General features: G+C 40.8%; 1 protein-coding gene across 9 annotated transcripts in view; it reads right to left on the reverse strand.

Annotated features, from left to right (window-relative positions):
* The window catches only part of TLE1 (TLE family member 1, transcriptional corepressor), a 116,425-nt gene extending 115,173 nt beyond the window's left edge, over positions 1-1,252 (reverse strand). For all 9 annotated transcript variants that reach the window (XM_044658441.1, XM_044658403.1, XM_044658425.1 and 6 more), the window contains exon 1: positions 894-1,252. In XM_044658441.1, coding sequence (XP_044514376.1) covers positions 894-917 — 24 coding nt within the window. In that variant the 5' untranslated portion in view covers positions 918-1,252. The remainder of the gene's footprint in view (positions 1-893) is intronic.
* Between the last annotated feature and the right edge of the window lie 13,816 nt (positions 1,253-15,068).

Below are 15,068 nucleotides of genomic sequence, written 5' to 3' on the forward strand. Positions count from 1 at the left end.
CCTATCTCATTTGCTAAAACTCCCAAAGGCTGCAAGAAGGTGGGTCAAAAATCTATCTCTGTACCCACCCCTCAATCCTACTCCTAGGGACACAGAGAGGGGTCTGAAAGAGGTATTATACCTCAGTAAGTCGGGCAGAAGTAGCCCATTTCTCCTAAAGGACCTGGGAAGGTAATAGAAAGATGGGCGCCCGCCCCTCCTATAGGCAATAAAGATAATAGCCCTAGGGAGAGAAGTGAAATAACAAGACACCCCCGTCTCATACTCCCAGTTCCCAGAGTCGCCACACAAGACTCCCGCCAGCCCCAGCCCCACAGGAACCAGGACTGCAATTGACATGTAAATAAGACAGCGAACAAAGCGGGTACTGAGTGGGGGCCAGCTACCGAGGGAGGGAGAGCTTAGCACCTCCCTCTCATGTAGGGGGTAGGAAAATAAGGGATGTGGATGAGAAGAAATTCAAGAAGCTTCTCTGTCCCCGTTCCGTCCTCCTACCCCGATGATCTATGTGTAGCCTTTAGAGGTGACAAGAAGGGAATTAAAAAGGGGGGGGGGGCGTCCGGGAGTAAAAGGTGTCAGAGGTCTGAAACCGATTTAAAAACAAAAACACAAACCCAAAACAAAACCCACACAGCATCCTACACCACTTTCCCTACCACCCCCCACCCCCAAAGTGGGAAATAGGGGCCGAGAACTGTACAAGCCCAACCTAAATAGCCCCGATTGGGGGAGGGGGCCGGACCGGGCAAATATCCCAGCACCTCCCAGCACTGCCCGAGAATAGTACCTTCCCCTAACCGCAAAAACATTTACCTAAACCTCCCCCCATACTCCTCCACCCCCTCGGACCCTCAAGCATACGCCCAGGGGCCCAGGGCCCAGCCGCTCCTTACCGGGTGCCGGCTTTGCGGGAACATCGCTCTGACGGCAGCCGCTGCCTTGCTCCTGGGCAGCTCAATTCTCCGCTCAATTTCCAACTTTAATCCCGCCGAGAAAAATTAAGACAGGAAGAAAGAAAGAAGATCCAAGCGAGAGGAGGAGGTGGGGGGGGGGGGTGCGAGTTAGACATGCACACACAAGCGCGCGCGCACAAACACTGACATTACACGCACATACAGACACGCACGCACAACAGCCAGGCAGGACCAGAGCTGGAGTTGGGCCACTTGGGCTCCTCAAGGCCGGGCCGCCGGATGGGTCGCTGCCTCCCCGAGCTTAGGACCACATTTCCCTCTCTTCCTGCTCACCGCCCCCACCTCCCACTGGGGCCAACGTCTCCCGCCCGTACTCAGAGAGTGGGGGGAGGGAAAGAGAGTTTCTGGGCTTCGAGAAGAAAAGGACGGACCCGAGGTGGACAATGGAATCACCCAGTTCCGGCGGTGAGGTGGGAGGGTGGGAGCACAGGTCTTCCTCCCCTACGGCCAAAGCCGGGACCAAGGTTAACTCCCCCACCAGCAACCACTCCCCTCCGAAGCGCGAGCTGCGCAGGTCCAGGACAAATCAATCCAGTCTTTCTCCCCACCACCCGCCCTTGCTCCGTGGGGGGCAACTTGCAGGTGGCAAAAGAACGCTGCCCCACCCCCAACAAAAACAAACTAACAATCAGGGGCCCGGAAACCCCCAAGCAAGCCGGGGACCTCTCAGGTTGAAGACGAGATCCAGGAAGAGCAGCCGGGAGAGGAATGGAAGGAATTGTCAACCCACGCCGCCCAGAAAGGGGTTGATGGGTGCAAAAAGGGACACACGATCACTCACATATAAGCGTAAGCATATATACTCGGGCCGGCTAGGCTCAAAGGCGCTCCCGAGAGGAGGTAGAAGAGACACACACACAAACACACACACAGCCCCGGGTGGAGGCTCAGAGCCAAGTGATCACCAGCAACCACAGAGAGAAGGGTAATGATGCAAGGAAAGTGCACAGAGAGAGCGCGCGCGCGAGGAGGGGGTGGCCACGCAGCATATGCACTCAAGCAGTCTTAGAGTGAAGATTGAAAAAAAAAATCTCAACAACTAAAACAAGCCGAGGCGAGGGACGAAGTGGTTGGTGCTGGTAGAAGGAGGCAACAGTCTTCTTGTGCCTTACACAAAAATCCTCGGTAATAGCAGAAAGAGCAAACCGGCTGGGGCAATTCCCACTGTTACTCAGAAGGGTGCAGCCCTCCCGAGTGCAGCAGCCTCCCAGCAGCCGCCGCCGCCACCTCCTCGCGCCTGGAGCACATCAGGGAGCGACTCTCACACACACCCATGCAGCAGCCGCCGCCGCAGCCGCAGCATCTCCTCACATACATAGACACCCGCACGGCCCCGCAGCCCTGGTGCCTTCCGCCGCTAATCCTTTTTGTTTTTTTCTTTCTTTTTTTACACCCTTGAGCCCCCCTCCCTTTCTGTGTTTTCCTTTTAACAAACCACAGTCCAGCCACAAGTAAAGTTCCCCAGGAATCCCGGGGACAACATCCATAAACCGAGGGGCGAGGAGGAAGAATCCGCGGAGCGAGCCTGTTAGCTCCTCTCTCAGATACTCTTCTCTGCTCCCCCCTTTTTTCTTCTTTTTCTTTCCTTCCTTCTTTCTTTTTCTTTTTGCAAGCAGGCAAACTCCAAGGGGCTACTGGGAGTCACAAAGTGAACGGGGGCCCGAGTCGAGATGAATTGGTGTGCTCCTCCAATGGCCAAGGGTCTAGACGGCCCGTGACGCCACTGCCACTGCCACTACCGGCCCAAGGCAGTGGCACCGAGGGGGTTGCAATCAACTGCCTCTCTAGAAGCGGGACACAATGTATCAGCAGCTGCTGCTTCGGCTCCGGCTGCAGCTCTTGCTCTTCTTATTCCTGCTCCTGCTCCTGCTCCTGCTCCTGCTCCTGCTCCTGCTCCTGCTCCTGCTCCTCCTGCTGCTCCTGCTCCTGCTCCAACCTCCTCCGCCACCGCCACAGCCACCGCCACCGCCTCTCGCGCTGGTAACATTAACACGCGGTTTCACACTCCTCTAGCTAACCAGGGCCCGGCCCCGCCCACCCTGGCGCGGGCGGGGAGGGCGGGAGGGGGTCGTAGAGCTGAGGATGGAGTCGGGGTGGATGTAAGGTGGGAGGAGAAGAAGGGGGGAAACTAGGCCCAACCAATCGTCCGCCCCAAGACCCAACGTGGGATTCTGACGACATGCCTCCCATCGTCCTATGGTAGGGCATACTAGGCTTGTCCTTCCGCACCCCCCCCCCTCGCTTCACCATTCTCCCCACCTTCTCTCTTCCATCAGCACTGTCTCCCCTGTCTCCCCTCCCGCCCCCCTCCGCCCAGCCTCGTCCTCCCCGGCTTCGCGAGGAAGCGTTCCTGGAGGAGCTGCGGGACGCCCAGGCCAGCCAATGGGAAGCGGGGGAACGCTGAGATTGGCACGGAGGATGGGAAGGTCGGTGAGAAGGAGAGCGGCAGTACTGAGATGTCAATCAAAGTAACGTGGGGAGAGTGAGCGCGCGGGCGCGTTCTAGAGAGAAAAGGGAGAAGAAGGGGAGAGGGGGCGAGGAGCAGTGTCAGGAGGAGTGTGTGGCTTTAAAAATTCTATCGTTTTCTTTTTTTCACTTAAAAAAAACCTTCAGATATCTGTGAAAGTAACCCAGTGAGGCAAACCATCTCATTATGATTGGGAATTGAGGGTAGTTAAAGGAGAGCACATTTTTTTTTCCCCATGGAAGCCACTCGTTTTGATATTATTACTTTGAAAGCGAGGTCACATTCAAAAATGTCTTTAAGGTTTGTTTTTACCAATAGTTACCTTTTCATGGACACACAAAAGAATAGCATGTGCACTTGATGAAAAGGCAGAGTGAAGAAGGCTTGGCTGTGCGCCTCACTCCTAGGCACTTTTACATAAAACACCCACGTTGAAATTGCGTAGCATTTGTGAGTGTGTGTGTGTGTAAAAGCACTCTTAAAAGCCACAGTGCCTTTATTTAGCAGAAACCTAGAAAAAGGGCAAGTGACACAAATCACACGTGTCCACAGAAAAGTCCTGCTACTTGGTTAGTATGAACTCCCTATTTGAAAATGTTAACCAGCCTATGTTGTGAATCAACCTCAAACTATTATGTGTACTGGCAAACCTGTTTTTCTGAAATATTTCAGGTAATAACTTGAGAGTGTTGGGTAAGTGACATAGCTGGAATTCATAGAACATGGAATTTCAGCTCAGAGTTCTGCATATAAATAGGACGCCCTGGAAGTTTTCAGTTCTATCACAATGTACATTTTTGCATACAAACTTGAAAATCTTTAATTTTGCAAATAGTTTTTACTTTTGTTTAAAGTAAAGTTCAGTGGAGTTGTTGTAAGTGCCCTATGTATGAATGTTATCTTTGTCAAATGGTGACATATTCTTCAATTGGAAATGTACTTCTTTGACAAACATCCATCTTATCTTGGAATTTAGTTAATGAGTCTTTAGCATTAATGACTGCTTTATACCAATTATTGTCTTTTTTTAAGACTCAAAAGACAAGTCTTTTTTTTTTTAAAAAGCATTTGCTATTTAAACAGATGCACTTTATTTAAAGATTCTTGCATTTACAAAGATCATTCTTCTTAAAATATTTAAAGGATCATTTTATGCTACATTTTTCACTGTTGCAGTTTTAAAACATTTATAAGATTGATTTTTTTCATGATTGTATCAAGCCTCGAACTTCAATTATAAATGAAAAACAAACATTTTTAGGCTGTGTATTTGAAGACTATAGTAAATTCTTAAACATGTCCGGAATTACATCTCCGCAATCTACTAAATAAGTGGAATTTTTGCTCATGAATAATCACAAACATTATTGTTTGTCTTGTTTACATGAAGGAAAAAGGCTCCGGAAGCACTTCCTCTTTTTGTCAGATTATGTCATCACATAAATTAGAATTGCTCCTTCCTCCCCTCCCCCTTTTTGGAATACATTTTATAAGCAACTATACATATGTGCATATACATATCCATATATATGTATATATTATGGACATATTGATGTTTGCGTGAGAGTAACATCCGGTAGAGGTATTAAAGATCTCCTTTAGTTTGATGGGCGATGTCTATATTGTGTCCTGTCATATTCAACCAAAACAATTTTTCTTCTGCACTCCTAGGATTTTGTTCAGTTTGGTGTAGAAAGTGTGAACGCATCACAGACATACATGCATATAGGAAGATAACTGATGAGGGAGACAACCACACACCTGCTTACCCAGCTTTGGCTGGTGTGAATTTTAACCTGCTGGCACAAGCTGGTAATTAGATATAAACAGACAAATTAAAACAGTGTATTTTGGAACAGGAACAAAAACATTGCTTCTTCCCCCTTTCTATAACCTCCATCCCAGCACAATATACATAATATATCTAAGTGTTCTGTAATTTTTTTATTAACTTAAATATGTTTTTAATCACTAAGTTTTCCTGTATATATTGAACAAAACTCTAGGTTTCCCTTTTGACAACTACTTTGTGACCTATGAGAGTTGAGACACCAGGATTTTCAGATTTTCCTCTCTGTGTTATCTCTGGAAAATTATCTTTTACAATTGAAAGTCTCTAATTATGTGCCCTAATGATGGCTACTTTTCACCAGTTTCTTCTTTTCTCAGAGCAGCATCCCTGCAAGATGTAGAAGGCTCTGCCCCTTTTCAAGGTCATATTTTCTCCTTGATTGTCAGCCTGTAATAATTATACAGCAAAACTCTCATCAAACTGCATTACAAATGATGGTGTTTAAACAATCAAGCAGCTTTAATCTTATGTTTTAAATAAATAATATATGTGCAGATTGCCTACAGTATTATTTTAAAAGAAAATAGAGAGTGCCTACTTATCAAATCCATAATTTCTACTCTTCTATTTGAAGTCTGTTAAGCATAATCTTCTTTAACCTTAACATTCATATATAGATGATGTTTTTACTTGAAATAATATTAAGTGCAGTTTCCATGTAAAACCGAGCTTCTGATGAGCAGTACCTTTTTTTCCCCCTCAGCAAAGGAAACAAAGGATTGTGGTACTGTTCATTTTACCATGGATGCCCATGTACAATTTTTTTCCATTCATGTGTTGTTGATTATCAAATCTTCAACCTACCAATAACACAAGTATTTCCACTACAGGTCCAAATGAATACTAGATGTTACAGATACTAGATAGTATTGTTTCCTTAATAGGAGAAAATCTTTTCCTTTGATTTATTCCACTGTTCTGCATTGCAGAGCAATGAAAAAAAAAAGTTAATTGAGGCAGCTAATCATAGAATCCAAGAAATTATGTATCTTCTTAAAACGATTACCTCTTTTTTTATGAAACAAATAATAATGGGGTCAGGCTTTTTTTTTAAAGCCATTTTCATTATCCTCTCTACTTTCTAGTTAATAGTTACTGCTTTCATTATTCATCATTTAATTTTTTTAGCTAGGAATTTTTCTTTGAGCCTCACCCTGTCAGAAAGGCTCCAGAAGGACTTTTCTCAGCATTACTTTATAACCTTTTACTCACCATGCTCCTTTACTAAAAGAGACAGAAAAGAGGAAAAAGAAAGACTGCAAAGTAGAAAAAAATCAGTAGCAGATCCATGCAGCAGTAAAACCTCAAATAAAATCAGATCCAAAGAATCTCTTGTGGTTTCGCACAATATGGTAAAATTAGAGATTGCAGGAAACCAACAAAATTAAATTGGGAGCATTTGAAGAGAAACGACTAGACTTTATGAAAATGACACATTGACTGGTCAGTATGTTTTTTTTTTATCAACAATTTCTTTGTTAAGGCATAGATCAAAGAAACCTACACATGTTTTCATTTTATTTTAACTAGAAAATTACATCCAGATGTTTAATAGGCTTTTGGTTGGTTTTTCAGCATTGATTAGATATGTTGGTACTGTTTGCTTACAAGTGTAGCCGGATCATTAGCTAATGCAAAGAAATGTTTGCTGTGAGTTGCTAATTAGGTCTTTTGGAAACCCTCCATGCTCAGGAACAATTTGTACAGTGGCCAGAAGAATTTGTGGTACTTGAGAAGTTGTTTTCTTGTGTGTATATGTGTGTGTGTTGGGGGAAGAGGAGGAGGGGTGTAGGGAAGTGAGTCCCTCTCCCTAATCTCCCCTTGCCTACAGGGATTGCAGTTTGATCCCAATGGGTTGAAGTGCAAATAAATTAGGAAAAGAGACCACACAGGCACTCACACACACAAAGACAAATGTACTCTTTCTGCCTGTAACTACCTCCATGTTCTTTAAAAAAAAAAATAGCATCTGAAATGCTTAGCACTAACGGGTGGAAAATTCTCAGTGTTAATGTTATCAAATACACAACATTTTAAAGCATACTTTAGAGGCAGATGGGGAAGCCTTTTATGATAAATGAGTGTACTTGAATTCATTACTGTAGTACTTATAATTAAAAATGTCTCCTTTGCAACTTCAGTACTTGTATTGGGTACAAGAAACAAAGCTTAGGAGGAAGGAAAACTTAAGGATGGGAAAAGGTGTGAAAGGAAAGAAAAGAAGCTCTGGGGAGAAAAATGAGCCTCTGAGGAAATCAAGCGTTTGTTTTCATAATTTACCCTTTTGTTTACAATTTAAAAGATGAATAAACTTGCCAGAGATTATCCATTTGCCCAAAGAAATTGTTTTAGGTTCCTTGGCTCCAATTTGATAAGACTTTTGAGGTCCAGCCATCTCTTTCCAAAAGATGCTTGACCATGCCCATGACCTACAAAATAAAGACCCCCTACCCCCCCCTCAAAATACCATCTTTTGGTCTTCTTTGAGGGGAATTTTTATGTATTTTAAGACATAAATCGTAACAGAAGGAATATGTATATATAAGCAATAAGCATAGACACAAAGCTATAAATACCAGCACAGCATCTTAATGTGTCTATATATGAACAATATAAACGTATTTCCATATTATACACATGGCTGAGTAACTTCTAAGTGTTAATATATTCTGATTAATTTAAGATTTTTCACACAAATAGAATAGAGACATGATTAGTCTTCTTGAAATAGTTCAAGCAGAGTGCACTTCTACCAGAGCTCTCCACATCTACAAGTGAGATGTCCTTGAAAGACAAGGACAGTATTTGGGCTTTGTAGGAAAAAAATGCCATTTGCGCAGACCATTAATAATGGGGCTCACTGAAGTTAGGCACCTTTTCTGAACCCATTCCAAAGACTGATGATAGTAACTACAATGCCCTCTTTCCCTCCACCCCTTCAATTTAGCATTTAGCTCTACAGAAACTGAAAAGTTTTGGGCAGAATAAAGAAAAGTAGCTAAAGAGAAACTCGTTCCACACTTGTTCTGGGGAACTTAGGCCTGCACATGGCCCAAGTGAGTGCTGACTGTGGCCCCTGGAGCTTGATGTAATGAACCTCCTACTCAAGAAGGCCAGCAACATTCTATTTAACCACCATTGTTCAGATATGCCTGTTTTCTGTTAAGTGAAAAGAGTGTTTATGCAATGGGAATGTCACTTTAATTACCTTTTTGTTAAACTTTAAATGTAAAATGTGTGGTTGATCAGTTCTGGAACCAGACAAAAATTTGGTTGAACTTTCCCACAAAAAGTTCATATTCAGTAACGAATGGTTGTTGCAAAAAATTTAGATCATTTTGTTGGACCCCCTCATTTTACAGATAAGGAAACTGAGGTGCACAGGAACAAAACGAGTTGTCTGAGGTAGCTAAATAGCAGAGCTTGGCATGGAACTGAGGCCCTCTTGACTCCAGAACCTGCAAATCATTGCCTCATGAACCTGAGGAACAGGTAGAGAAACATATGTTGGGAGTGGTGTCATAAATCTGAAGTTTTAGGGTCTTTGGCTTTCATCTCTCATTTAATTTATATGTTAAGTGGAATTCAGTTCACCTAGTTCAAAGCCTAATAGTATTTTAAACCAAAAAGAAAGAAAAGAAATAAGAATTATCTCTTTTTTTCTGACCACATTAAAGCTCTTACTGACACAAGCAAGTGTTCGTATCAAATTACCTCTCTGTTCTCTACCTTAATAATAGCTAGCATTTATATAGCACTTATTTTTTTTTTTAGTGGGTAGCTAGGTGGTACAATGGATAGAGCACTGGGCTTAGAATCAGGAAGATTCATTTTCCTGAGTTCAAATCTGACCCCAGACACTTTCCAGCTTAACCCTCAGTTCCTCATCTGTAAAATGAGCTGGAGAAAGAAATAGAAAACCATTCCAGAATCTTTACCAAGAAAGCCCCATATAGGGTCACAAAGAGTCAGACTTTAAGGTTTGCAAAGCATGTTACAGATATTGGCATACTTTATCCTCACCATAACCCTGGGATGTAACTTCAGTGAGCCCCATTATTAATGGTCTGTGCAAATGGCAATTTTTTCCTACAAAAAACACAAGAAAACAGAAAACCCTGGCTATTATTATCCCCATTTTATAGATGTGGAAACTGAGTCAGACAGATGTAAGTGACACTTCCCCAAAGCCCCACAGCTATTAAATATTTGAAGCTGGATTTGAAGTCCGGTGGTCTTCCCTGCCTCAAGGCCTAGTATGATCAATCCACCCAGCCAGTCAGGTTCCCTTTGGATTCTTTGTTTCATTTCTTATGTTTTGATTTTTCATAGTCCATTTCCTTAATTCTTCTATAGAGATCATTTTACCTCCAATGGTTATCTATTAATATAAAATGGAAATCTTTAAATAAATCAGGGCATTACATTGGCATTCCCCTCGTGTATTGTTACATGGAGCATCAAGCTCAAAATCACCAGCAAATCCACAATAAAAGGAAAGAACAAATTCTCTGGATGTTAAGTATTAGGAAACCATGAGATAGTGGAAAATAAAGTTTATTTTCTTCTCATAGCTGCTCCTCTGCATAGTTGCTTTGCTGGCTTTTTTTTCCCCCCTCATTTAAACACATAGTAAATTGATTTGGGCCGGGTTAACTTTTTCCTCAGTATTTCAAAGACAGTGCAAAAACAGATTATAACTCCTTGTCCTGAGATTTAAAGGTTAATATTGGATAGAAGAGAAAACAGACCATATTAAATCTTGGACTCTGTTGTTGTGTTTATTCAAAATCCGAGAGGTGTATATTGTGTGCTAATGAATGAATATTTCTCCAGCAAAGCAGTGGAAATGACAAGTTTCAAGTGATGAAAGTTGGGGTGCCCCACCCATATATTTTTCTAGCCAGATGTTTCCTTACAGCATGCTTGTAATTTTTTTTTTCCATTCCAGAAGAATATTTTTTTTCCTAAAGTAATCCCTGGAGATCTCTTTTAGCAAGTAAATTGCAGTTGCACTATCAAATGCGGAAAATCAAGATAAAAATACTTCCAATAGGTGTGGATTAAGAACAAGAAGTGGGGGATAATGGAAAACAAGCACTTTTAATGCACACTGACTAATCAGGACTTAATAGATCTGTCCAGTGCTACTCACTAGTCTCCAAATACCTAATGATTATGCAAAATGAAAACACTAAAAAGAACTTCTGCATTACAATGACAGAAAAAGCCCCAAGGGAACCTGGTTACCATTCTGGTTTCACCCATTTACAGCCTCTACACTTCAGAAGAACTGGCAAGCTACAATTGGCACTTGAGAAAGTGTTTCAAAACACTGACAAGTATTAGAGAAATGTTGATTCATGTAAACAGCCTGCCTCAAGGAATAATACCTTTCTTTAGATCATTGGCTTTCAAATTAGCGTTTCTATGGAGACAAGTACCTTCAGGTAACTCCTACCAGGATATCCTTAAGAAGCTCCAGAAAAGTAAGGCCTTGCTTTTACTGGCATAGCAGGGAAGAGTTACCTTATTTACTTCTTAGCTTATAGGTAGATGGGACTTCAGAGATCACTAGACAGTGGGATTGACAGACATATATGTGTGTGTATGGGAGAGAGACAGACAGAGGGAGACAGAGATGGAGAAGGGGGAGAGAGAGAAACAGAGAGAGGTGGTGGGAAAAGGGGAGAGAGAGAGAGGAAGAAAAAATAGAGAGAGGGAGGGAGGGAGAAGGAGAGAGAGAAGAAGAGAGAAAGGAAGAGAGAGAAACAGAAGGAGAGAGAGAGGAAGAGAGAAAATAAAGAGGGAGGGAGGGAGAATGGGCGAGAGAGAAGAGAGAGAGGAAGGGGGGAAGAGAGAGAAAGGGAAAGGGAGAGAGAGAAGGGGGGCAGAGAAAGAGTTTCCCGGGAAAGAGAGCACATTTTTTAAAACATTTATTAATATTCATTTTTAACATGGTTACATGATTCATGCTCCTACTTTCCCCTTCAAGAGAGCACATTTTTAAGTCTTAACTATTTTCCAGGAACTTTTTCTAAGCGTTTGGAAATCAAATGTAAGCAATCAAAACTGACTTCAGAGAACTTACTTCCTAATAGAGAAGACAATGCATAAACAAGTCATTATCATAAATTATCAGAGTTCTTCCCCTTGCTAAATGGGATCTTGCTGAGATAGCAGTGTAATTGAGCTGGGCCTATAGTCAAAAGTACCTGAATTCAAAACCAGCAGCAGATATTTACTAGCCAGGTGACCCTAGGCAAGTCACTTAACCTTATTTGCCTCAATTTCCTCAGCTGAAAAATGTAATAATTGGTAATAATAGCATCTACCTCACAACATTGACAGTAGTATCTGGTACATAGCAGGCTCTGGATAAATGCTTATTTCCTTATCTTTACCTCATGCAAAGTCTGGAGGAAGACAATGGATAACTGGTACATTAAATACCCTGTTTTTCATAGAGTATTTCCCTAGGACATGTTTTAATAATAACAGTCAACAAAAACTTTATTTCTAAAATAAGTAACTAGTAATTGTGCAAAGGGGAGCAGGAGAATTCTTTTTCACAGAATTGCAGACTTGTGAATTCTGATGTGATTACTGTAGGGTAGATGTGTGTGTGTGTGTGTGTGTGTGTGTGTGTGTGTGTGTGTGTGTGTATTTTCACAACAAAATTGGTACTTCAAAAGTGTGAAATGCCTGCAAACAACACTATGAACCAAGTTTTGTTTGGTCCAGATAGGTGATTTCACCAGTGTAAAGAATTTTTGAGCCAATTAACATTTATTAAGCTCCTATTCTGTTTCTGACACTGTGCTAAGCACTGGAAATAGAAAGAAAAGGAAAAAAAAAAAAAAAAAAAAACGAGAGAGAAAATCCCTTTTATCACTGCAGATACAGATTCCCAACAGTAAAGGTTCAAGAATGGCATGAAGACCAAAGTAGAAATGCAACTACCTTGGAAGGTTTGCCATTCAGCATAACAGAACAGTATTTTTGTCCAGTATAAATTCACAAAAGAAGATAATCTCTTCAGTAAGTGAACAACCAGAAATTACAATCAAGAAACATTTATTAAGCACCTTCTGTGTATGAGGTAGTGTGCGGGGCTCTAGGGGTGCAAAGCCTTCCACCGGACTCCCCAAAATGACAACAACAACAAACAATCCTTATTCTCAAGGCCTTTATACCTTCTGGAACAGAAACTACACAGGCTGAAGAAAGGCTTTATACATAAGAGTCTGAGGCAATTAAGCAGATCCCTGAAGGCATCTAGGTATTTCAAAAGGTCAAGGTGAGATGGAAAAGCATTCTAAGCATAGCTGATAGAGCCCATTGCAAAGGCTCAGAGGTGGGAGATGTGTACTTTTAACAGGCCAATTTGGCTAGACTGTAGAGCACATGAAGGAGAGTAATTAGTCCAGAGAGATGGTCTGGAACCAGGTTGTAAGTAATGCTAAATGATGAAACTAGAATAATAAATAAATAAGTTATGATGTTTTAAATTTCTTTATTCCTGAATCTTAACATTTATTTGCTACAATGAAGATTTGATCTGATTTATGGCTTATTAAATAAAACTATTCAAGTTTCAAAAGTATATTTGAATTTCTTTCTTACATTTCACACCAAGAAGTCTAATTCAATCAAAATATTTTATGTAACAGTTATTTTGGTGGTCTAGCCCTGCGATTTCACTGGCGTAGAGAACTGCTAGCAACACGTCTGTAGCTTTGGTTTTAGATCGCTGTCTGAGGGCCTGAGAGGTAAAATGATCTGCCAAGAATCATACAGTCTTGGAGGCTGTCTGTGCCAGAGATAAATGTTGAACCCAGGCCTTTATGACTTCTAACCCGTCATTCTGTCCTTTAAGCCAATGATTGGCAAACTACCGCCCTTCAGGCCAGAGGCAGCCCCCTGAAATGTTCTATCCAGCCCCGACATTATTCCTAATCTGACAAATACAATGAGTAGGATACAATACAATGAAACTTTGAAAGAGTTGCCTTAGAAACAGACTGACAGATGAGCATTTGCTTTCCTTTGGCCCCCTCTTTAAAAAGTTTGCCCATCACTGCTTTAAGCCATATAGAATACTATTTTTTTTAAAAGATTTATTTTTGAAATAAAAATGTAAATGGAAGAATCATTCATAAAGTTATTAATTATGTACATCCAAAGAAATCAGTAAAGCCTACCTGACATGATGGAATCTGCAAAAAAGAGAGTTGGGTGGTATCAATCTGCAGAGAGCCTCATGAGGAACTGAGCTTTGAATAGCATTTTTTTCCCATTTAAATGTATTTATTTGTTACATTGAAGTTCCCATGTATCTCCCTCCCCTCCCTGCCCTAAAGAAGGCATCGAATAACAAAAAGTTTCATATGAATGTCCATATGTATACATATAGGTGTATATTTACACATTTAACTGAATTGGTGTATATATATGATATTTATGAATATATGTTATAAGAAACAAGCTTGACATATATATATTTCTATCAGTTCTTTCTCTGGGGTGGACATATGCAGTTATTCTTTAACAATATTTCTGTTGCTATATATAATATCTCTTCATTCTGCTGATATCATTGTTCATAATTTTATGTAGGTATTTCCTGGTTGGGTGTTTTTGTTTTTGTTTTTGTTTTTTATATTAGCCTGCTTTCCATTACTTATGGAGCATAGTATTCCACCACATTTATATACCACAACTTATTTAACTATTCCCCAGTTGATGGGCATTTCCTCAATTTCTAATTCTTTGTCACCATAAAGAAAGCTGCTTTAAATATTTTAGAATATTTAGGTTCTTTTCTTTTTCCCTTGATCACCTTAGGAAACAGATCTAATAGTGGGATTGCTGGATCAAAGGGTATGTACATTTTTAGAACTCTTTGGACTTAATTCCAGATTGCTTTAAATGGTTAGATCAGTTCACAATTCCACCAACAAGGTATTAGTTTTTTAAAGTGAGAGATATGTGGCTTAGATGTGTGAATTAAGGAGATGTCCCAAGTTTGGAAATGCCATATCTAAACATTTGAAGATTTGAATGTTGAGACAAGAAAAAGACTGTATATCAAATATAAGAATGTTTGTATTTTGTTTCTTTTCCTTATATAAATAGATTTCCAGATTCCAAATCCAGGATTATATTTGAAAACATTTTCAAATAACCTACCTTGTTGTGGCTAGGAAAAACTCAACTTTTGCCAACTGTGATGGCTCATTCTTTGTTGTATTTTATTATTTGTTTGAATTTAAGTTGCATATATTTTGGAACCTGAAGGAACCGAGATATCATATTGTCCAGTCTCTTCAGTGTTATATGTGAGGAAAGAAAAGTGAAGTGACTTTTCTAATCATGTTTTATTTTTCTTCTGATCTTTTATGACCTTCCTTTTCTACATGTCTGTCTATAAGTAGAATCCAGAGAATACATTTAAAAAATTTTACATGTTGATATAATTTTTAATGTTTTCTGACATTTTGCAATCCATATTCTCTCCCTCCTTTCTATCCCATCCCCCCTCCCCAAGATATCAGGTAATATTATATAGGTTGTACATGTGTAACCATACAATACATATTTCCATGTTCATGTTATGAAAGAAGAATGTCTATATTTGTGACAAAATGCCTGTATAGAAAATGTGATAAAGAATCCTGTTTTCATATTTATTTTTTATAAAATTGGGGGTATGCTTCTCGAAGAAAAATAATTGCTTCCAAGACGTAACAAAATCATGCTTACAATGCAACAG

The sequence above is a fragment of the Gracilinanus agilis genome, chromosome 1 (assembly GCF_016433145.1).
Source record: "Gracilinanus agilis isolate LMUSP501 chromosome 1, AgileGrace, whole genome shotgun sequence".
In the NCBI taxonomy this organism is placed as follows: domain Eukaryota; kingdom Metazoa; phylum Chordata; class Mammalia; order Didelphimorphia; family Didelphidae; genus Gracilinanus; species Gracilinanus agilis.